A 20,003-nucleotide genomic window follows, 5' to 3' on the forward strand; every position below is an offset into this window, starting at 1 on the left:
TGTTTTCGCATTTCGCCCCCATGGAAATGTGGCCGCCGTGGCCGGGATTCGATCCCGCGACCTCGTGCTCAGCAGCCTAACACCATAGCCACTGAGCAGCCAAGGCGGGTATGTATAGTGCGTTAGCCCCCGTTATACGGGCGGTGCGAATATGCTGAAACCTGTCTACCTTACCGGCGTCCGCAATGTTCTGTTCGATCTCGTCGGCGAGCTCATGCTGGTAAAGGTACTCCGAGCCGTGTTCGGCCAGCTTCGTCAGCAGCTTGGCGAGTTGCGCCTGGACGAGCTTGTCCCCGCTGCGCAACGGAGCGCCGGTGGCGTTGTTGGAGAATCGCTTCCTGCATCAGAAAAAAATGGGACCACGCTGTTCCAACTAGGGATCCTTGTTTTTAAAGCGAAGATCTTTCTTTTTATTTCTTTTTTTTACGTGCAGGAACCATCCACGAATATTGTCCACGTAAGCGAATATCCGAACGCTTCTAGAAATTTATTCGCTCCATGTAAAAAGGAACGATGCGCTAGAAGGCGCGTATTTGTTGCGGCGAGGATATTTAGCTAACGTTTGAGGTTTCCCTGCATACTTCCGCGAAGAACAGAGCCGCGAATACACACAGTTGTAGGGGTAGTACAGCTAGATATACATGGAAAGCTTATTCGTCACGTGTGATGAGTCCTGTCTCCAGCGGCAAGAGCGCCGGCGCGCAACGATCCTCCTCTCCCGCTTTCGAGACCCTTTCCCGCCGCATCCAACAGAAGGGGGAAGAGGGCGACTGCCTTTCAGCAGCGCTGAATTCACCACACAGCGTCGTGCTGAGACAGGGAGAGAAACTTCAACGGACGGTGCGGTGCATATCTCACCGGCACAGAGCTCTGCAAGAAGAGCGTGTGCTGCTCCGACTCAGAGATGCGCCACTCATGGCCCGTTTTTCGGTGCCACATTCCACACACTAACCTCAACGAGAACCACATCATCTACAAATCTCTCGCGCGACACCAGGTGCGTTGCAAAGAGGTGTAATCGATCGCTTTCTACAGCGAACGCACCCCGGAACATGGCTGCGCGCGACCACGTGCCATTTTTTTACATCGTCGCCTTTGTATCAGCGGTAAAGGTGCGACCACCGCCAACCGCGGCGAAAGAGCCAAAGAAAGTTATCAGTGCGTAAGCACTCTTAGGGTACTTCACGCACTTCCTGGAAGGTACCTATCTATGTATGTTGGTATCAAACTGATTTCCCGCCTCCCTGGGCCGCTGGGTATACCCCATGGTCATATGGTTGTATCGCATTGGGCTGCTATGCGGAGGTAACAGGGTTCGAAACCAGCTATTGAACCAACTTGGGCCACTGAGTATGCGGCAATGTGCAAATATGTGCCGCCCTTTGAGGAGTCACTTTGAAGCCGACATAAGTCACTGTAGATGCGGGACTGGGTTGGCACCGCTGTTCGAAGAAACTGTTTGACGCCGACTTGGAGCACTCGGTACGTTACCCCCGGTCTGCGCTGGTCTTCAATGAACCTCTCTGATGACAACTTGGGTAACTATGTATGTGCCGCAAGGAACGTGCCACTCTACAATGACGAAAAAGGCCTCTTAAATTTCGCCTATGCTGAGCGGAATCGAGCCCACGTCACAACGGTTCGTCGAGGACGGCAACCCGACGCGTTAGCCAGCTGCACCACACATGTACCGGGTTCGTGCCGCTTTCAAATGAGCACTTTCCAGGCCAACGCTTTAGCTACCGGAGCCATAATTGCACTGGGTATACGTGCTGGTTGTCAATGAGCGTCTCGCCAACTTGGGTACCGCTCGTGTCGTTTTTATGTTCTCTTCCGCTCTCCCTGTCTTTATTTGCGGTCAGTATGACATGCAGTAAACACCAAGGCCAAACTGAAGTTCTTCTTGAGTCACTGAATATGTGCCGCTGACTGTGCGTCAAGCCAGAGAATAATTGTCAGCATTCACAGGCACCGGCGCGCTACGCTTCTCGTCTCGGAGGCTACGCGTGACTTTCTCGGCCGTATCCCTAGATGGCGCTGCGTACCCATAAAGAAGAACGAGAGAGGAATCCCCGCTGTAATACACGACTCATACATAACTCGTTTCGACGATGGCAATACGTTGTGTGGCTATACTGATTCAATGCTCACGCATCAATGTCGCCACTCATTCGGAGATGAGTCCTGCCAATTTTTTTTTAACTGAATGTTTGCACAAGCGACTGAAAGAAGCTCAGAACTGCCTCAAAGAGAGCAGAGTTACGTGGCTGTTTTCCCAGCACTCGCTGGCCCCGCTACTCGCCGAGAGCTATCACGTAGTCCAAAGTGACGGGAAATGTTCCGCAGCCCTGAGGAGAAGCCAACTATATGGACGCGACGCATACTTTCAGTTTCCTTCAGTCCTATCGACATCCCAGTTCAGCGCTGCTGAGAAGCTAGCCTCCGTTTCATCCATCGGCTATGGTGTCAGAGGATAACGGTGGTGTTCCCTTGTTTTGCGCATGTGAAGTTGTATGAACGACGTCATATTGACAAATATTATGTTCCAGTATGACAACGTGCAGCGCACCGAAGTATATACAAACCATACGGAAAGGCCAAACTATCTTGGAATGTCGACGCCGTGAGTAATCGCCTTTTACAGTAACAGACGCACAGCTACAGTTTGCACAACTACAGAGTGATAGGGGTAGCCCTGCTTTCGTTTTAACCACAACTGCCATGACGCATAGAATTCCATACTGAGTGTAGCAGAGGGAAACCAGCGGCGCTGCCCTCATGCACGATCAGTAAAATGACTAAGCCGGGGAGGAGGCGACAGGCATTTCACAGATGTGCGGCAAGTTGCATGGATTACATAAATGCGTCCTCATTATTTCAAAGGCTTCTTTTCTATTTACGATCGGAAACCTACGTTAGCAAGGAAATTAGTCGCACACAAAAATATTTCATTACTATATAAGGTTACGCCGTGAAGCTAGCACGCCGCTCAAGCAACAAAAGATATGCAACATTCTTTCTCACATAATTAGCGCCGCATCGTATAGTAATTTCTCTCGAGTGCAACGGTTACAGAACGATTGCAGCGTCACAGGCTTCTCCGGCAATCTTAGCATTAAGCTCGTCTGATACCAACTTTCTCCGGCTGAAGGGATCATATACCTGAGGGAAGCCGACACTCTCAGTACATTCTTATTATTCGCCAGGGCGGCGGCAAGGTGCGATCCGACGGTGAAGCCCTCCTTGGCCAAGCGGATGGCCGGCTGGAACACGGCCTTCCAGGGAAGCCTGCCCGCCTTGGCGTGCAGAGCCTTCAACCCGGCCAGCGCGCCCGGCACGATCGCAGCGTTGGCACCTGAGAGGACCGAACGCACGATCTGCAAGCACTGACGCGAGCATGCACTGGTGTTTTTTTCCGGTGACCATTTTCAATGCCGAACAAGTGTTCCATGTTACAACGGTTCACATTCGGGAACGCACGCGAGCGCCAGCGATTACGCTGGATTGTACAATGAGTCATGGATGAATTTCCGACGCCCCCCTTAGACCAAGTATGGACGACCGCCTACTGCCTGCCTGTCACTACTGCCTACCTCAATTCGCCAACTGGAAGAAGTTCCATAAAGTGAATAATTAAAGAGCTTATTAGTTTACATTTATTTATTCACTGGAACATCCCAATATATCCCACGAATAATTTCCGTCACCTCGTTTAAGTCATCTGAATACGCAGAATTGCGCTTTATGTGTGTTCCACGCGATATCTAAAATATATCATTCTATTACTATTATTAATAAGGAGCAATTGCCGCAAGTCATGTTCTCCCCAGAACTGCACTTCAGCCCCGAGTGCTCCCGCAAGTGCAAGTTTGCAAGTGTAGCGCACAGGTGAAAACGAAACTTCAGAGTGTTCGTTTTTTTTCTGTGCCCCGCGCGCTTGTACCGCACACCGATACATCCTCTCGTTCACCACAATTTATGGTATGCGAGCTAAAGTACATGTATTGAACTGGAAATTATGTTATAAACCACTGGGGGTTTATTGCTTTTACGCGTTACATATGCTATCCAACTACACTCCCCCCATCTCCTTTATTATCAAGCTCCCTAAATAACCTGCCAGCGTTTCACCTCTAATCCATGCTATTTTCTTTCTACCGTTCTTAACGTTAAGCCTAACATTATACTTTGCATCGTTTTGTGGTCATTTACTTACTTTCAATTTCCTGTGCACGCTTCCGTATGTCTTTCTTACATTAGGTTGCCAATATTAGAATATCCGTTACTGTACATATAATGCTCCGATTCAATTTTTACTATCGTTCAGGTTTAGGAACCAAAATTAAATTCAAGTTCAGCGCCCCAAAGCAATCCACGCTTTTTCAGACGTTCCCGTCTGGAATGTGGCCGCTGTAGCCAGGATTTAAACCCATGAGCTCAGCAGAAAGCCCTAAACCACCGCGAAGGGTGCTACAGGTTTCCAAGTCACGGTGTGGGTATACCCCGTGACCACGTGGTCAATATTATAGCGTACCGCGTTTCAACGCCGACGCGTTGGTTGAAAACATATCCGGTGTGACGCTTGCCGGAGACACTCCCAGGGCGTCCAAGGCTTGAACCTTCATCGTGGACCTGAAACCCGCAGAGAACATGATTCATTGTTCCTTCGAATCCTTCGAGACGACTCGTGTCTGTAGGTCACTCTGCATCCGTTATCAGAAGTTTAGTTCACGCATGACTCTTTTTGGCCAAGCTTAGGGTAAAAAAAAACGGTATTTGGACCTCGTATATTATTTTGACCACCACGAAAATCAACTTTGCTCGTGCTAACCATGTTACTAAAGGCCGGCGTGCGAACATGGACACCAATATAGGGACGACAAGGGCAACAAAAAAAACTGACTGTCATCAAAAAGTTCCACAGTGCCGGAGAAAAAGGTAAATAAAAAAAACTCATCTGCGCATGCTCAAACGCACACTTCTCCATTCCTGTGAAAAATATAAGCTTTCCTTGTGTATTGAAGCTTTGCATATCATTCATTTTGGTAGCACGCCCACAAGTCAGCCCTCTACTATCGTGCACAAAGAAAAGTTCTTGTGCACAAACAGTTCTCTATCGCGGGTGCAGGCGCGTGTCCAGAATTGACGGGGTGGCGCTGCCTACCCGTAAACCGGAGCCGGTGAGTTTTGTGTCCTCCTAGCTTTCGGCTACTGTGCGGCCCGTCAGTTGATAGCTAGCGTGTTGTGTTTTTATCCCTGCTTGCGGGTGTGTGCGCAGCACGCCTTCATTCCTACCTGTGACACTTGCGGCTGTCAAAAATAAAAAAAGTCCAACAATTTCTGTGCATCTGCCACCGTTAGAGTACACGTGAGGTTAATATCAGGTGCTGTGTTCCTCGTTAGAGACACTGGACAGGCGGCCACGGTCATAGCCAGACATACTTGGACAGTGGTCACAACGGTCGTGAGTGACCAAGGAAGCCAGGGTGCTGTCGTTCGCTTCGTGCAGTGTACTGACCTGCCAGATAGACTGTGATATAGTGACGCCTGCCACCAATTCCGTTTCAATACTCATCCTTCTCCCTCCCTAAATATTTACATCTCCTTTCATCCATCCTGGATGGCAAACCAGACATTTTCTAGCTAACTTCCCTGCCCTTTCTCTAGTTCTCTCTCTCTTACCAACTTGCTCAACTTCCAGTAGCTTTCAGACTGTAACTGCCAGTTGAACAAACTGCCATCACGTGAAAACCATGACGATAAAGTTGACTGCCGAGACGCTATGCGAAATTAGCGAGGTAGTGTGCATCTATGCGCGAAGGGGCAAATGCGACCGAAGAACACAGGGTCTTTAGTGTTTGTCCATATATGTGATTTCCTTATCACGAGACGCTATGCTGACGATGACATGATAAGTAATTTCAGGATATCACAAAAACAAAATTAATCGATGTCAAAACCGGAGCGCTCAAGCCATTGAATAGCTGGGTCTGACGATAAAACTTTAACTTTAACTTTACCTGGTGTTACGTTTCGCCTACGACATGCGGTATAGCCGGCGCGGATGCAACGGGCTCCGGGGCTTCGTTCAAAGCGGCGGACATTTTGGCCCGTTCAGCGCCGCCGCAACGCCTCCCCGCCAAGCGCGTCCAGGCAAGTTTCAATGCCACGTGTCTTCGTGTGCGCGAGTGTGTGTGTGTGCATGTTGATGCCCACGCTTGTCAAAGCGCGGCAGCCGGGGAGAGGAGCTCCCCAATCTGTGAAGCGAGGAGGTCTGTCCGGCGCCGGCCCGGCGGATGCGTCACCTTCTAGTCTCAACGTGTCCGCGCGGCTCCGTCACGTGGGCGTTATCCCGAGCCGTTCCTTCTTGCCCTCGACTCCGAGAGTAGAAAAGCAGCTGCCCCGGACGCCAAGAGAGAGGCTCCGATTTCTTCCGTCGAGTAACGTGCTCTCCCGTCTCTCCACTTCGGTCGACCTGACCGACCGCTCTTTTGCGATGCTAGAATAAACAAGTTGTTCTGTTAGCAGTCGACTCATGCTTTGCCAGGACCTTCGGATGCTTCCAGTTGTGCCCCAGGCCGCCAGGCCAACTCTACCCTTGGGGCTTGCGACCCAGATGCAACTGTTTGCCAGCGGTGAGATCGCGACAACAGAGGCCAGCAGCGAAGATATGCGGTTGACTGTATGCTGAGCAGCACAACGACCATCCGGGAGCAGTGCAACGATCCCTGTGGGATGACTGGTTGCCTGCAGCGGAACGACTGCGCCGAATTCTTGGCTGCGAGGTTTGGTGAGTGCGGGACTTTCTTCTTCTGCGTTTTGCCAGGCTTTTGTTAGTGTCAGAAACAGAGCTGGTAATTGTGGTTGTCGTTGCGTCCGGGTTAGTTTGCGGCAAGACAATAGTGGGCAGTAGAAAAAGCAGCATTCAGAGCAGCCATGGATTTGAAGTCGTTGCGCAAACCAAAATTGCTGGAGCTTGCAAGAGAGTTGGGTTTGGATGTCTCAGACAAACTCAGAAAACCAGAACTGCTAAGGGCGATTCTTGAGTTAGAAGCTGAGGATGACGAGCTGTCGGAATGCCTTGAGACCATTGAGGAGGGGGCAAAGAGACAGGAGCGCGAACTTAAAGAGCAAAAAGAGAAACAGGAGCGAGAACTTAAAGAGCAAAAAGAGAAACAGGAGCGCGAACTTAAAGAGCAAAAGAGAAAGAAGAGCGCGACCACGCATTGGAAATGAAGCATCTCGAGGTAGAGAAGGAACGCGCTCGTAATGGAAGTCAGGCACATGGGGCAGGAGAACGAGTATTGTTCAAAATGACTGACCTGATGCGGCCGTTTAAGCTTGGAGAGGACATTGGTTTGTTTCTGGTTAACTTTTAGCGAATGTGCGAGAAACAGGGGTTCTCTCGGGAAACGTGGCCACAGCGCTTGCTCACTTTGTTACCCGGCGAGGCGGCCGACGTAGTCGCTCGCTTGGAGAGAGAGGAGGCAGAGGATTTCGACAAAGTGAAATCGAGTCTGCTAAAGAAGTACAGGCTGTCAGCGGAGGCGTTCCGTCGGAAGTTTCGGGAAAATGAGAAAGGCAGAAGTGAGTCATCTACAGAGTTTGCCTACAGGCTAATGTCAAACATGCAGGAGTGGCTCAAAGAAGAGAAAGCGTTTGGTGACCACGAGAAAGTTCTGCAGTGTTTCGGGCTGGAACAGTTTTATAGTCGGTTACCTGAGAACGTGCGGTACTGGGTCTTGGATATGCCAGACGTTAGTACGGTGGCTAAAGCCGCTGAGCTAGCCGAGGAGTTTGTGACGCGTCGGGCTCGCGGAGCTAAGGACGATCAAAAGGGTGAATTTGGCTCCAAGTTTGAGAGGCCGAAGTTCACGCCCATGAGAGCAAGGGCGGACACACGTAGTGCAGATGTAAGTGAAAGCAGTCCGACCGAACGGAAGGAGACGGCGGCAGCCGAAGTCGAACGCAGAAAGCGGTTCGAGACGAGGCAAGTGCGCGTGTGTTATACGTGCCAGAAGCCGGGTCACTTTTCGGCGCAGTGTCCGGAAACAAAACAAAAGACGTGTTTTTGTCATTAAGCAGCACTGACGAGAACATGAAGCTTCTCGAGCCTTACATGCGAGACCTCCTTGTGAACGGGAAAGAGTGCCGAGTGCTTCGCGATTCCGCAGCTACAATGTATGTAGTTCACACCTCTTACGTAGAACCCGATATGTTCACGGGCGAGTGCGCATGGATCAAGCAAGCCGTGGAAGCTCATAGCGTGTGTCTGCCCGTAGCAAAAGTGCTTATTGAAGGACCTTTCGGAGCGCTTGAGACGGAGGCTGCAGTGTCATCTATGCTGCCCCCCCAGTACCCGTGCCTATTTTCGAACAGGTCCGATCACCTCCTGCGCGAGAAGGGGCTTTTGTTTGGTGAGGCTAGCGTTCAGGCCTTAACCAGATCTGAAGTTCGGGAGCTCGCTGCAAAAGCTGTAGTTGCGGGGCCGACGTTGTCCAACAATGAGAAAGGGTCGGAGGCGCAGCAAGCTGATATTCAGAGCACGTGCGAACTGAATAAAATTAAGCCTGTAGCGCTGAAGGCACCAGATACTGGAGAGGAAATGCCCGACACAGGAAAGTTAGAAGAGCTATCTGCAGATTTGCTCATCGCGCTTACGTCAGACGGACTTAATAGGTTGCTACAAGTCAGCCGGTCGGCTTTGATAGCCGAGCAAAAAGAGGATGGCAGCCTAGAAAACATACGCTGCAATGTCAAGGAATGTATCGCCAAGAAAAATGCTCGTTTTGTGGAAAGGAGTGGGGTCCTGTACCGGAAGTATCTAGACCGCAGGGGAGTGGAGTTCGATCAGCTGATCGTGCCTCAATGCTACCGTCAGGATCTGTTGCGTTTGTCACATGGAGGTTCGTGGTCCGGACACCTAAGAGTTAAGAAGACTAAGGACCGTCTCTTGCAAGAGTACTATTGGCCAGGGTGTTTTCGTGACGCAGACCACTTTGTGAGGACATGTGACACCTGTCAGCGGGTGGGCAAACCAGGGGACAAATCGAGGGCGCCGTTGAAGTTGGTACTTATCATTACGGAGCCTTTCAGACGGCTCGTTATCGATACAGTGGGACCTCTGCCGGTAACAGCCACGGGGTACAGACACGTTTTGACTGTGATCTGCCCAGCGATAAAGTTCCCTGAAGCAGTGCCGCTTAAAGAACTAAGCTCAGTTGAGATAGTCAATGTGCTACTGTCCATATTTGAGCGAGTTTCAGGGCAAAGTGTTTACTAGCGCTTTGACGACAGCCTTTCTCGAAAGGTGCTGGATAAAGCTGTTACACAGCTCAGTGTACCACCCACAGTCGTATTCCGTTGAGAAGCTCCACTCCGTCATGAACCGCGAGTTGAGAGCATTGTGGTTTGAACAAACTGACTGGGAGCTGTGTCTGCCTGGGGTGATGTTTGCATTGAGGACCGCGCCGCATGCGGCTACGGGGTTTTCGCCAGCTGAGCTGGTGAATGGTCGCTCGCTGCGATCTCCGCTTCGCATGCTTCGAGACGGATCACTGCCCTCTCCAGTGGCTGCGCACGATCTCTTCCACAAATGGCCGCCTCCTGCGCTGGAACCTCGCTTTGCAACAATATTCCTTTGAGGTGCGTTACAAAAAGGGGAGTCTCAACGGTAACGCCGATGGCTTACGTCGAAGCCCCTAACGTAGGAATCAGCCTTAAAGTTGTTTGTTACTGCTGTTTTTCTTCCTGAGGCAGGATTTTTAACATATTGCTTTTGTTTAGTGTTTAAAAGTCATGACGTGCTTTCTAGTGCAATTTTCCAATTTGTGGACGTGTTCTGAGTGCTGCTAGACTACTGTAAGGAACTAGGCAGTAGTATAAAAGCGGAAAGAGCCTGGTATGGCTTAGTGAGGGTTGTGTCGTGCTTGCTGACTGAGCGGTTGAGTTTCGGCGTAGTTCTAACGTTTGCTGGGAACGAGAGAAAAATGGCAACTCTCCCGAAGTCACTTTGCAGTGTCCTGTGTGAACCTGAACGTGAGAATGAGGCCTTCTCTGTGCACTGCGCTCAAGAAACGCCGAAGGACGACCGACTTCGGTTATGAGCGGACAGCGGATGCAGTCCCCTGACCATCAGTATCTCCTTCTCCCGGCGGGGCGGTCTGTTACGTTTCGCCTACGACGCGCGGTATTGGCCTCGAGCTCCACCACTGGAAAAGCTGGCGCCACCGTCGGCGTGACGTGCTAGGAGGGATCACGTGGACATAGCGGCCGCGTCGGCTGCTTCGGGCGCGCCGAAGCGAGCTGAAAACGAGCTTAAATTCCCTCGTACGCTGCGGTTTTCATTTAGTGGCGAAATTTTCCCGCTTCGAGTGTCTCCTTTACAACGCTTGAAAGCAGTACGATAGGTAGTGGCTGCCTTTGAAGGCGCGCGACATGGTAGGCCACTGCTCGGTGCCGCAGGGCCGGACGCACGTAACGGAGGCCGGTGTCAGCCTTATTCGCACGTAGCCGCAGGACAAGAAGCTGTGTGAAGCTTGGCTCGCGAAACATAAAACCGGCAAACAGTCATCGGCTACAACTCGGGTATGCAGCAAGCACAGCCGCGAGGAAGATTTCTGCTACGGCGCCCGGTCTGCGATGTTCTGAAAACGCGCGCCGAGACGCTCGCGCGAGTCCGCTGCCCGACTAATGTCATGACGGTTTAGTCTATGAACTTGTGATACTATAGATACTGTCAAGTTCAGTGGAGTGGAAAGGCAGCGGTTAGAAGCACATTTAAACAAAGCATGGCATATATATGGTCATGTTTGTGTTATGAATTAATGCACTGGATTAAAAAAAAGGAGCAGCGGGAAATTGCACGCTGAGAACGCCGATAAACATACAGTGCGACGCAACTCGAGAAATAGTATTGAAAGGTCAAATAATTTAGAAGAAAAAAAAAAGATTGAATCGTCGCGACGGCACATCACAGTCCTGTAGGCGTCAAGACTCTACAATGAAATTATTTTTGAACAGCTCTGATAGCGCCCACGCAACAATGGTTGCTTGTATACTGTCAAATGCTCATATTCTGCGGCCTTAAAGCTCATGGCACGGTGCGAAAACGCGCGCGCGGAGAAAGCGAAACAGTGCGCGGACAAGCATGCAGGCGCGCAGTCGGTCGCGGCGAATCTGCGCGATCGCTGCATTGAGGCTTCGTTCTATTACGCTCCGTTTAGTTATACAGACACTATAAGAACATATTTCACATAGTTTGCTCTCATCGTTTACCTACCTTTCACGCAAGAAGCCGGTTCGGGAGACTCCATCACGGCGACCGCGCGCTGTGGCGTTCACTGTACGTATTCGGTAAAGAGATAGCGGCTGTAAACGATTGTGTGCTTTCAGTTTGCCAAAGATTATTATTTAGACAGTAAGAAACTTCTCTCGTTTCGAAAGTACTTACAGAAATGTCCAGGAGAGCTCGCGCGTGGTGTTTTCAGTGAGCGCTGACAGCAAAACCTATGAGGAGCGCGCCACGTGATCCCTCATACTACGCGAGCGAGGCGCTTCCGATAGAGGGCGACTCCGTAACTCCTCGCCGCCAATAGCCGGCGCGGATACAACGGACGCCGGGGCTTCGTTCAAAGCGGCGGACATTTTGGCCCGTTCCGCGCCGCCGCAACGCCTCCCCGCCAAGTGCGTCCAGGCATGTTTCAATGCCACGTGTCTTCGTGCGTGCGTGTGTGTGTGTGTGCATGTTGGTGCCCACGCTTGTCAAAGCGCGGCAGCCGGGGAGAGGAGCTCCCCAAACTGTGAAGCGAGGAGGTCTGTCCGGCGCCGGCCCGGCGGATGCGTCACCTTCTAGTCTCAACGTGTCCGCGCGGCGCCGTCACGTGGCCTTTATCCCGAGCCGTTCCTTCTTGCCCTCGACTCCAAGAGTATAAAAGCAGCTGCCCCTGGACGCCAAGAGAGAGGCTCCGATTTCTTCCGTCGAGTAACGTGCCCGACCGTCTCTCCACTTCGGTCGACCTGACCGGCCGCTCTTTTGCGATGCTAGAATAAACAAGTTGTTCTGTTAGCAGTCGACTCATGCTTTGCCAGGACCTTCGGATGTTTCCAGTTGCGCCCCAGGCCGCCAGGCCAACGCTACCCTTGGGGCTTGCGACCCAGATGCAACACTGGTAAAACTTTAAAGCGAATGTAACTGAATGGTTCACTGACGCAGTAACATACATAAACATAAAGTGCACCTTGGCGTGGCCATTCTGCCCATGTTTATTCAATAAATTATTTTTTTTCGTTACCAGAACTTTAAGAAAGCTCCCGTAGCATGTATTCCAATTCTACTTTTTGAATTGGACTGCTCGAAGGAGCAGATATTATTTGCACAAGAAATCAAAATGCTTAATTGCCCAATCACCAAAACATGGTTAATTAGCTTTACGGCACACATTGCAATCCACGAATTCTAACCGCCAAGTTCGCAAGTCGTATCCATTTGGAACGAATTTTTATAAACACAGCCGCAATACATGCTTACGCAAATGCTTGATCACTGCGAATTAGTGCACTTAAGGTGCTATATTTTGCAAGGAGTTGTCAGTTCGCAAAGTCACAAACCTGTTTCAAGCGCAGAAGGACACAAGTTTAGGCAAACCCATGTACTGCTTATATTTCCTGTGACACCTGAACCATCATATTTGCAGCTCCTATAGCCACTTTTTTTTTTCATTGTTATTACAGACATGGAGACATAAAGGTTGGCAGTCTTATGTGGCATGAGTTACTGCTGGTCGCTTGCCAAATAAAAATACTATCGCAAAACAGTTCCCACAATATGTCACGAAATGAGTCACTAATAAAGTCGAGTTCCTTTACAACGAAATGACATGTAAAACGAAGGAAGTGTGAGCTGTGCGTTACGTGACTTTTGCTATGAAGTGTCCTGTACAAGCCCCAAGCATTTCGGTATGAAGGCGTTCGACAGCATGCATAGCAAAGTCAGACAGCATGCACACAAAGATGTGAGCATGACTACAGATATCCAGAGAAGACCAACACGTACACAGCTGCATACGCAAACACAGGCATGCACATTGCATGATTGTGTCCATAGTTTCGCAGACAAGGTCTCAAAACTTTAGTTCTATCGGCATGAAACGAAACGCGAACAGCAGATCGCATGGCACATATGAGTGGACGGCGGCATAGCTCGCCGTCCACTCATCACTATTGACAGACGTGCACATTCGGTTTCACCGCACTGCGCGATGACGCTTCCCCTTTACTGCGAAATTTTCGTTTGTGTTCTCGCCCTCTTTTATTGATAGCGAGAAAATATGGCGCCGCAAACTGTGCCAAGCGCAGCGCTGTTCTCTTTTCACTTGACGATGGTTACCATGCGTAATGTACTGCATAGTTGTTTTTGTGCCTAACTCCAGGTTAGATTGACGACCCACATAACCTCACATCTGCGACTTAAATGAATTACACCCTTCATATATTGGTGTTTTCTATGAAAAGCGACAAGCGCTTTTCTCCGCAGCCACGCTGTTGGCCAAGGGCGAAGTATTTTTTTTTTTTTTCTTCAGTGTGAATGGTCATTGATCTAGCACCAGAGTTCCCTATTGCGAGTTCTGCCTGAAATCACGTGATAGTAGCCACTGAGTCGCGCCAATATGCGTAGAATCCGGCTCACTTGTTGTACAGGACGGCCATTAGACCACCGCCGATGCCGGTGACGTGTGGTGCGGTGACGCCCATGCACAGCAGCGCGGCCACGGCGGCGTCCCCGATGGCGCCGCCCTTGTAGAACATCTCTCTATACGGATAACAGCACGAAGAAGTCATCTACAAGTTAAGTTTCTGTAAGTTTTCCATAATGTCCATTTAAGTCGTAGGTTCCTTTAGTATGTAATGCAGTTACTTTGTTTACACGTAAATATTTAACTATAAACGATAACAAGCTTCACATCTGAAACACCGGCTACGTCCGACTGAAATTCCAGTGGGAACGAGCAAGCGTTTTACCAGAAGAGTTAACAGAAGCCTGCGTCTTTCCCTGCATATAATTAAACAATTTCGTGTTTGCCATTACTCTGGTATTACTCGCATTTTGTATTAAGATAACACTCTATGGTACCGACCCTTCAATATAACACTTCTTTTTTTTTTCAGTGCAATGGACTGGACAGAAAAGAGTGTCTTTTCTGCTTTGTTCTTCTTTTACATGCTTTCTCATTTTCTTGTTTGTTTATTTTTTTGCGCACCGCAAGATATATGAACTAAGTAGAGCACAAACAAATTAAGTAGCGATACGTTGCCTTCGTCTGCACCCCTCGATGATGTTCACATTGCACACACCAGCGACAAGTCGTAACCAATCGCGAAGGACATGCCTTCCCATAACAAACCAAGGAAGCGACCAGGTGACGTTATGGCCGTCATACCTTCGTCACGAAAATTTTAGACGACGATAACACGGCATCTTTTTCTTGAAAACGAGCTAAGTAACAATGTCAAGAGTTATGTTGTACTATCCGAACCATAAGATGTCATCTTGCTGCGAAATTTGAGCAAGAACTAGACGGTGAAACAAACTGGACGACAAACAACGCACTCGCATGCACACACCCACACACGCAATCACTGCAAGACCCCTCAGTCGCAAGCGCTCTGTCTGGAGTGGTTGCGTGTGTTGTGCGTGCAGGAATATTGGCCTCATATTTTGCGCTCCAATTTGTCATATCATAATGAGTTACCTACTGGCCCAACAGCTAGTTCTTTTAAGAGCGGATGAGCAGCAAGCGCAAAATCATTTGTCGCATCCCAGTAGGTGATGCCTACTTCAGCGTTATTCTTGCCGGAACAAAAATATAATAATAATAATGAATTCACAGCGAAATTCCACTTCTGTGCGAGACGTCAGTGGGAGCTAGCCAGCAGATTTACATAAGGAAGTTCGGCAGACGTTTCGGAATCTCACTTGGCGACGTCTGCACAATGCGGCGCGTCGCAGACGACGGCCCACTTCTCGAACGTGGTGTCGACGGGTGCAGGCAACGCGTGGATGATCACGCCAGCGGAGGAGATGGAAAGCACGGCCCATAGGAAGCAGCAGCAGCAGCAGCACAAACACAAAATTTTGGCCTGGTCGCAGGGGATAGCGTCGCAGTTCCTGCGCAGACAGAATAATGGGGGGGGAGGGGGGGAGGGGCGGGACACCTTACACGAGAGTTGAGGTGTGCGAATATTCGAAACTTTCGAATAAGGAATCGAATTACGTCCTATTTTATTCGGTCTTCGAGTCGAAATAGTTCTCGATAACTTTTTGACTGCTTCAAAACGTCGAGCGCCCCCAATTAAACATACTTTTGGAGCAAAAGTATACGGTAAGTTTTAATCCCCGCGAGCATATGGGTATAGACATAAAACACGCGTGGTGCAGCAGGCTACGTCACTCCGCAGCGACAGTTCGCACTCTCTGAAGAGCCCTGTGCCTGCGAGGAATTAAACCACTCGTCTGCCGCTGATGTTTCATTTGTTCTTTCAATAAACGGCGCTTCATAACGTGTCATGTAAAGTACGTGACAGAAACTTGCTAAGGTTAATAATACTAAGATGCGAACATCGTTTTATATTAGTTGCGTGAACTGACGCCTGTTCATTATTGGTAAACAATTCGACATTCTATTCGATTCTATAGCGCTATTCGATTCGTATTCGATTCGGTCTGAAAAATCACTACTTGCGCACCTCTATATAAATAAGAAAAGCTAACAGCTACGAAGAAACTTTAGATTGGAGTCAACCGGGACTTTCCTATGCAAGTAATACATTAATTAGTGGTCACAGAAACTGGTTGCGATGTGTTTTTGAAGTGGTTATGCACAACCACTATGCGAAGGGGCTACAATCCTTGCAAAAGCATTGATGAATCCTATCGACAGATATTTGTTCCGCAGTGTCTCAGTATATGAGATCCTCCGGATTAGACGTGGTAACTGATCTAATCACAGCAAATGTATACAGAGTGCTTGAAAAAATGTGTTCGAAATTTCCTAAATATCGGGAATATCCGATAGCTCAGCGACATTTTTCGGTATTGCTTTATTCGCATACGCACACATCGTGAGACGATTCGATGTGTATTATAAACAAGAAATTGTGAAATTGAGGAAGAATAATCGATAATTTAAATGAAATAGACGGTTTATCCTCATGTAAGACTTTGGAAGTCTATCATCCGAGGTGTTATGGCTCACTCACACTAGGCCAACCCGACACCGATTTCGGTCTTCCAGATGTCGGCGACAATGTCTTTGCCTCCGTGTCGGCGGCTCTGTCACACTGTACCGACGCCGACAATCTGCCGACGGTCGGCGGAAATCTCGGCGTCGGTACAGTCTGACACTAGCGCCGACGTGAAGGTTAAAAAAAAAAGAACACGGTTGCCGACTGTCGGCAGACTGAAATCGTTGTCGGGTCGGCCTAGTTTGAGTGAGCCTTTACCGGTTTGCAGACACCGCCTTTTTATCAAGTCGCGATCCCGCTCGCTTCACGCTTGTCCAACAGTGAGGTGTGAACAGGGATGACACTCTTATGCTTCTGCTAGGGACGCGACAGATGCGCTCATAAATTTAAATCCTGGGGCTTTAAGTGCCAGAAGTCCGATATGATTACTAGGAACGCCGTAATTGGGGACTCCGAATTAATTTTTGCCACCTGGGCTTCTTTAACGTTCACATAATGCACAGCTAGAACACGGGTGTTTTTGCACTTCGCCCCCATCATGACGCGGCCGCCGCGGCAGGGATTCGAACCCGCGCCCACGGGCTTAGCAGCGCAACACCAAATCCACTACGCCACCACGGCGGGTGGGTGGCTCTCTTCGGCAGTTCAGGTTCTTTTCTAGGCAAGATCACCCGTAATTCGTTACTCTGCAGAAATTAGCAGTGTCAGCTTTTTGCATATGCGAAACCGGTCATGAATATCTCGGGTGAGGGGCTGCGAATCTTGCAGCAGAATGAATCGTTCGACTGGTTCGGTTATAAGGTTAGCAAATCACATTTTATAATTAATTATCTAATTATTACCTGAGTAAACTTAATATGAATAAATCAAAGCTGTCCCGAGGAGAACAAATCATACCATCTTCCCCACTTTACAGCTGTTTCTAGAGTATTTTATGAAACACTTTTCACGAAGGAGGTGTAAAATGTATGCTTCGTTATCCCAGCTTTACCATAACCGGCAGTCCCCGCTAAAAGGCAAATTCAAGACATGGACAAAAAAAAATTCGCAACAGCTCTTGTACGTTTCATCTTTGCGTTCAAGTTAACGTAGCTAAGAAAATACTGTGGATACCGAGCCAATGGATTTCCCCTTTTCCGCGTTGGTAGCATTCGAGGTAAATAATAATGGATATTATCGCCGTAAACTGTCTTGTTTCACATCTCCGCGTGCGGGCCGTGTCATTCCACGATGCGTCTCAGTGCGTTAGGCTTAACCACAATGGTCATTACAGCCCTCGTATTTTAACTACTGCGGCGACATCCTGACATACCCGAAGCGATGGCCGATCGGAACAAATACAATGCCACCGCCTCCGCCGCCGCCTCCACCGCCAGCCTCGCATGCTCCGCGAACGACAGCGCCGATTAGGGATGGGTTATCCATGGCCTTGAGCCCTTGACCGTCCGCGAGATTGAGTCGTTAGCTGGTTGGTTGGCTTGTTGGTTACGGCGATAATGATGATGCATTATTCAATGGCACGCACCCACTGTGGGTGATAGGCCACGAACCGGGTGGTTATATGATAAAAAAATTAACAAGGCGATGTATATAACTAATTGAGGATGTGAAAGAAACCGATGACAAATAAAAGTAGTGTGTAATAAGGCAGTGAGCCTTGCCTAGACAGATAGTTAGTTTGGCTTCTATGAATGACTCATACCCACTACATACGAGATTGGCCAAGCGTCGAACGAGTTTGCAAAATAGTAAATGAAATCTAAAAAGAAATGGAAACACTGATGAAAATTTTTGAATAGATCAAAGCGAGGTACCAGCAGCCCGACGCACTTCGGATCGGGATCTCGGCAAGCACGCCATAGATAAGCCTCGTGTTCCCCGGCCCACTATCAGAACTTTCCGTCGGACTTTCTTTAATCGCGTTTCATCTTTCATTGAATTATTCATCGCTTGTTAATTCTTGTATGTTCTGTTAGTGTAGTATTTGCCGTGTTTAGTGTCGCGTGTATTTTTCATTTGTGTCGCGTATTTTATTGTTATTTCGCGAGTGTAGCGCGTCGCGTTATATGTGCGCTGCACATTTTCTGGAAAATTGTCAGCAAATTATTCAAGATTTCTTGGGTAAACTACGCGGTTAAGCCTTCTTGACGAGGCTGTCATTTGCCCACGTATCCCTTTGTCGGATTAGACTCATTACCATACCACACTCAGATTTTTCCTCCGGCGAGTTCGTGTCAATAGAGAAGTTAAGGAGCTTACTCGTGACTTTCACGATGTTTCAGATTTCCAGAACTACAGCGAGTGCTGAGGCTAGCAAAGGTTATTACATGTGCTCCGAATCCTCCATATATTAACTCGATCCAGTCGTAGATGAAGATTTCATTTAGAAGCGTCGCAAACTGCGAATTAGAAATTACCTTTCATAGAGTAGTAGCAACTGGCACTAAGCTTTCGATGGAGAACTAAAATTTCGCATGCGTCTCTTCTCTGCCACATAAGGGTGCGTAATAATTCAGACGAAGGGTCCCTGTCTTAGTGAATGGCTCGGAAGTAAGATATTTTGAGCCGAAAGAAAACGACATTTTTTTTTCCTTCTTTTTCTTCTGTCGTCGTAGGAGTGATTTTCTTTTGCTCATGCTCCCGAGCGGCTGCCATCAACATGCTTCGTGTCGTTGGGTGCCAGAAGAGAGCCGCTCTTTGTGACGATGATGCCCGTGGCTGCAGACATGATGGTCTTCTCTGTAACGCTGTCGCCCAGCTTGCGAAGAAGGGATACCTGCGACAGGGCGTTTTGTGTAGGCATGGGTACATAGTAACGTTAGATTGATGGATGTGGCGTTGGTGTATGCACGGGTCCAAAGCCCGTAGGTAAAAGGCTTCAAGTTAGCACCATTCTTCCATCTGGCTGCAATCATTTTCAAACTTAAGCTCACCCCCCACTGAACGTGCGTGATTGGTTAAGTGCAGTCACTTAGCCCAGAAAAGATTTCAAAGTTGTATCACCTATCATAATTTACCCCGACATATGCACGAACAAGCTCTACTGCATGAGAAAATGGTTCAAAACGAGTGTTGATAATAAATAAGTGTGACACAACCTAGGAGCTACTTGTATTTTGCACGCGCGTGAAGAGGCCTGATACCTTTTGAGGGGGCGCTAGCGGCGCTCCGTGTAGGGGGACGATTACTGGCGGAAGGCAGCACGAGAGGAAGAATGGCGATACCTTCAGCTTTACCTTGGGACCTTACACAAGCAGGGGCGCATCAACCAGCATGATAAGGATAGCATATACTCGAGCGTTTCCAAAGCGCACCTCCTGGGGCAATGTGGCGCTAAAATGTTTATAGTTACTTCCGGAGCTGAACTGGTGCGCTAGCCTTGGTGAGTCGTGCCCGATCAAATAGACAGTAACTGAACATATTTAATTCAGGAACGCAATAACTCTATATTCCACGTTCACCCTTGTCGCTATGAATGTGTCTCACCGCAGTACACAAGATGCCTTGACGCATAGCGATTTGCTCTTGCGGCTATTCGTATGCTTCGCCGCGACGCTGGGCTCTCGGTAAAACTTCCTTCCTGGGTAAGTTGGTACGATTGGGACAACATGGATTTAAGGCAAACAAGAGAGAAACATAGACACACTGGCACCCTGCGTGTCTCGTGCTTCTCTCTCGTATGTGTTTCCTTAGCACCCTGAGATCATCTTGCTCTTGGTGCGCGCTGTTTTTCATCAATTATAAAGCGTCATTGTGCTTCA

At 49.0% G+C, this 20,003-nt stretch overlaps 2 protein-coding genes across 3 annotated transcripts in view; both read right to left on the reverse strand.

The window, feature by feature from the left end:
- Positions 1 to 17,730, reverse strand: part of LOC135900862 (scoloptoxin SSD14-like) — a 38,077-nt gene extending 20,347 nt beyond the window's left edge. The window contains exons 1-6 of the mRNA XM_065430450.1: positions 17,555 to 17,730; positions 14,975 to 15,166; positions 13,688 to 13,810; positions 4,535 to 4,632; positions 3,163 to 3,355; positions 175 to 338 (exon numbers count right to left, since the gene is read on the reverse strand). Of these exons, the coding sequence (XP_065286522.1) occupies positions 175 to 338; positions 3,163 to 3,355; positions 4,535 to 4,632; positions 13,688 to 13,810; positions 14,975 to 15,166; positions 17,555 to 17,667 (883 nt within the window). The 5' untranslated portion in view covers positions 17,668 to 17,730. The remainder of the gene's footprint in view (positions 1 to 174; positions 339 to 3,162; positions 3,356 to 4,534; positions 4,633 to 13,687; positions 13,811 to 14,974; positions 15,167 to 17,554) is intronic.
- Positions 17,731 to 18,772: 1,042 nt separating this feature from the next.
- The window catches only part of LOC135900864 (scoloptoxin SSD14-like), a 33,736-nt gene continuing 32,505 nt past the window's right edge, over positions 18,773 to 20,003 (reverse strand). For both annotated transcript variants that reach the window (XM_065430455.1, XM_065430453.1), the window contains one exon: positions 18,773 to 19,018. In XM_065430455.1, coding sequence (XP_065286527.1) covers positions 18,875 to 19,018 — 144 coding nt within the window. In that variant the 3' untranslated portion in view covers positions 18,773 to 18,874. The remainder of the gene's footprint in view (positions 19,019 to 20,003) is intronic.

This window comes from Dermacentor albipictus, chromosome 2 (assembly GCF_038994185.2).
Source record: "Dermacentor albipictus isolate Rhodes 1998 colony chromosome 2, USDA_Dalb.pri_finalv2, whole genome shotgun sequence".
NCBI classification, from domain to species: Eukaryota; Metazoa; Arthropoda; class Arachnida; order Ixodida; family Ixodidae; genus Dermacentor; species Dermacentor albipictus.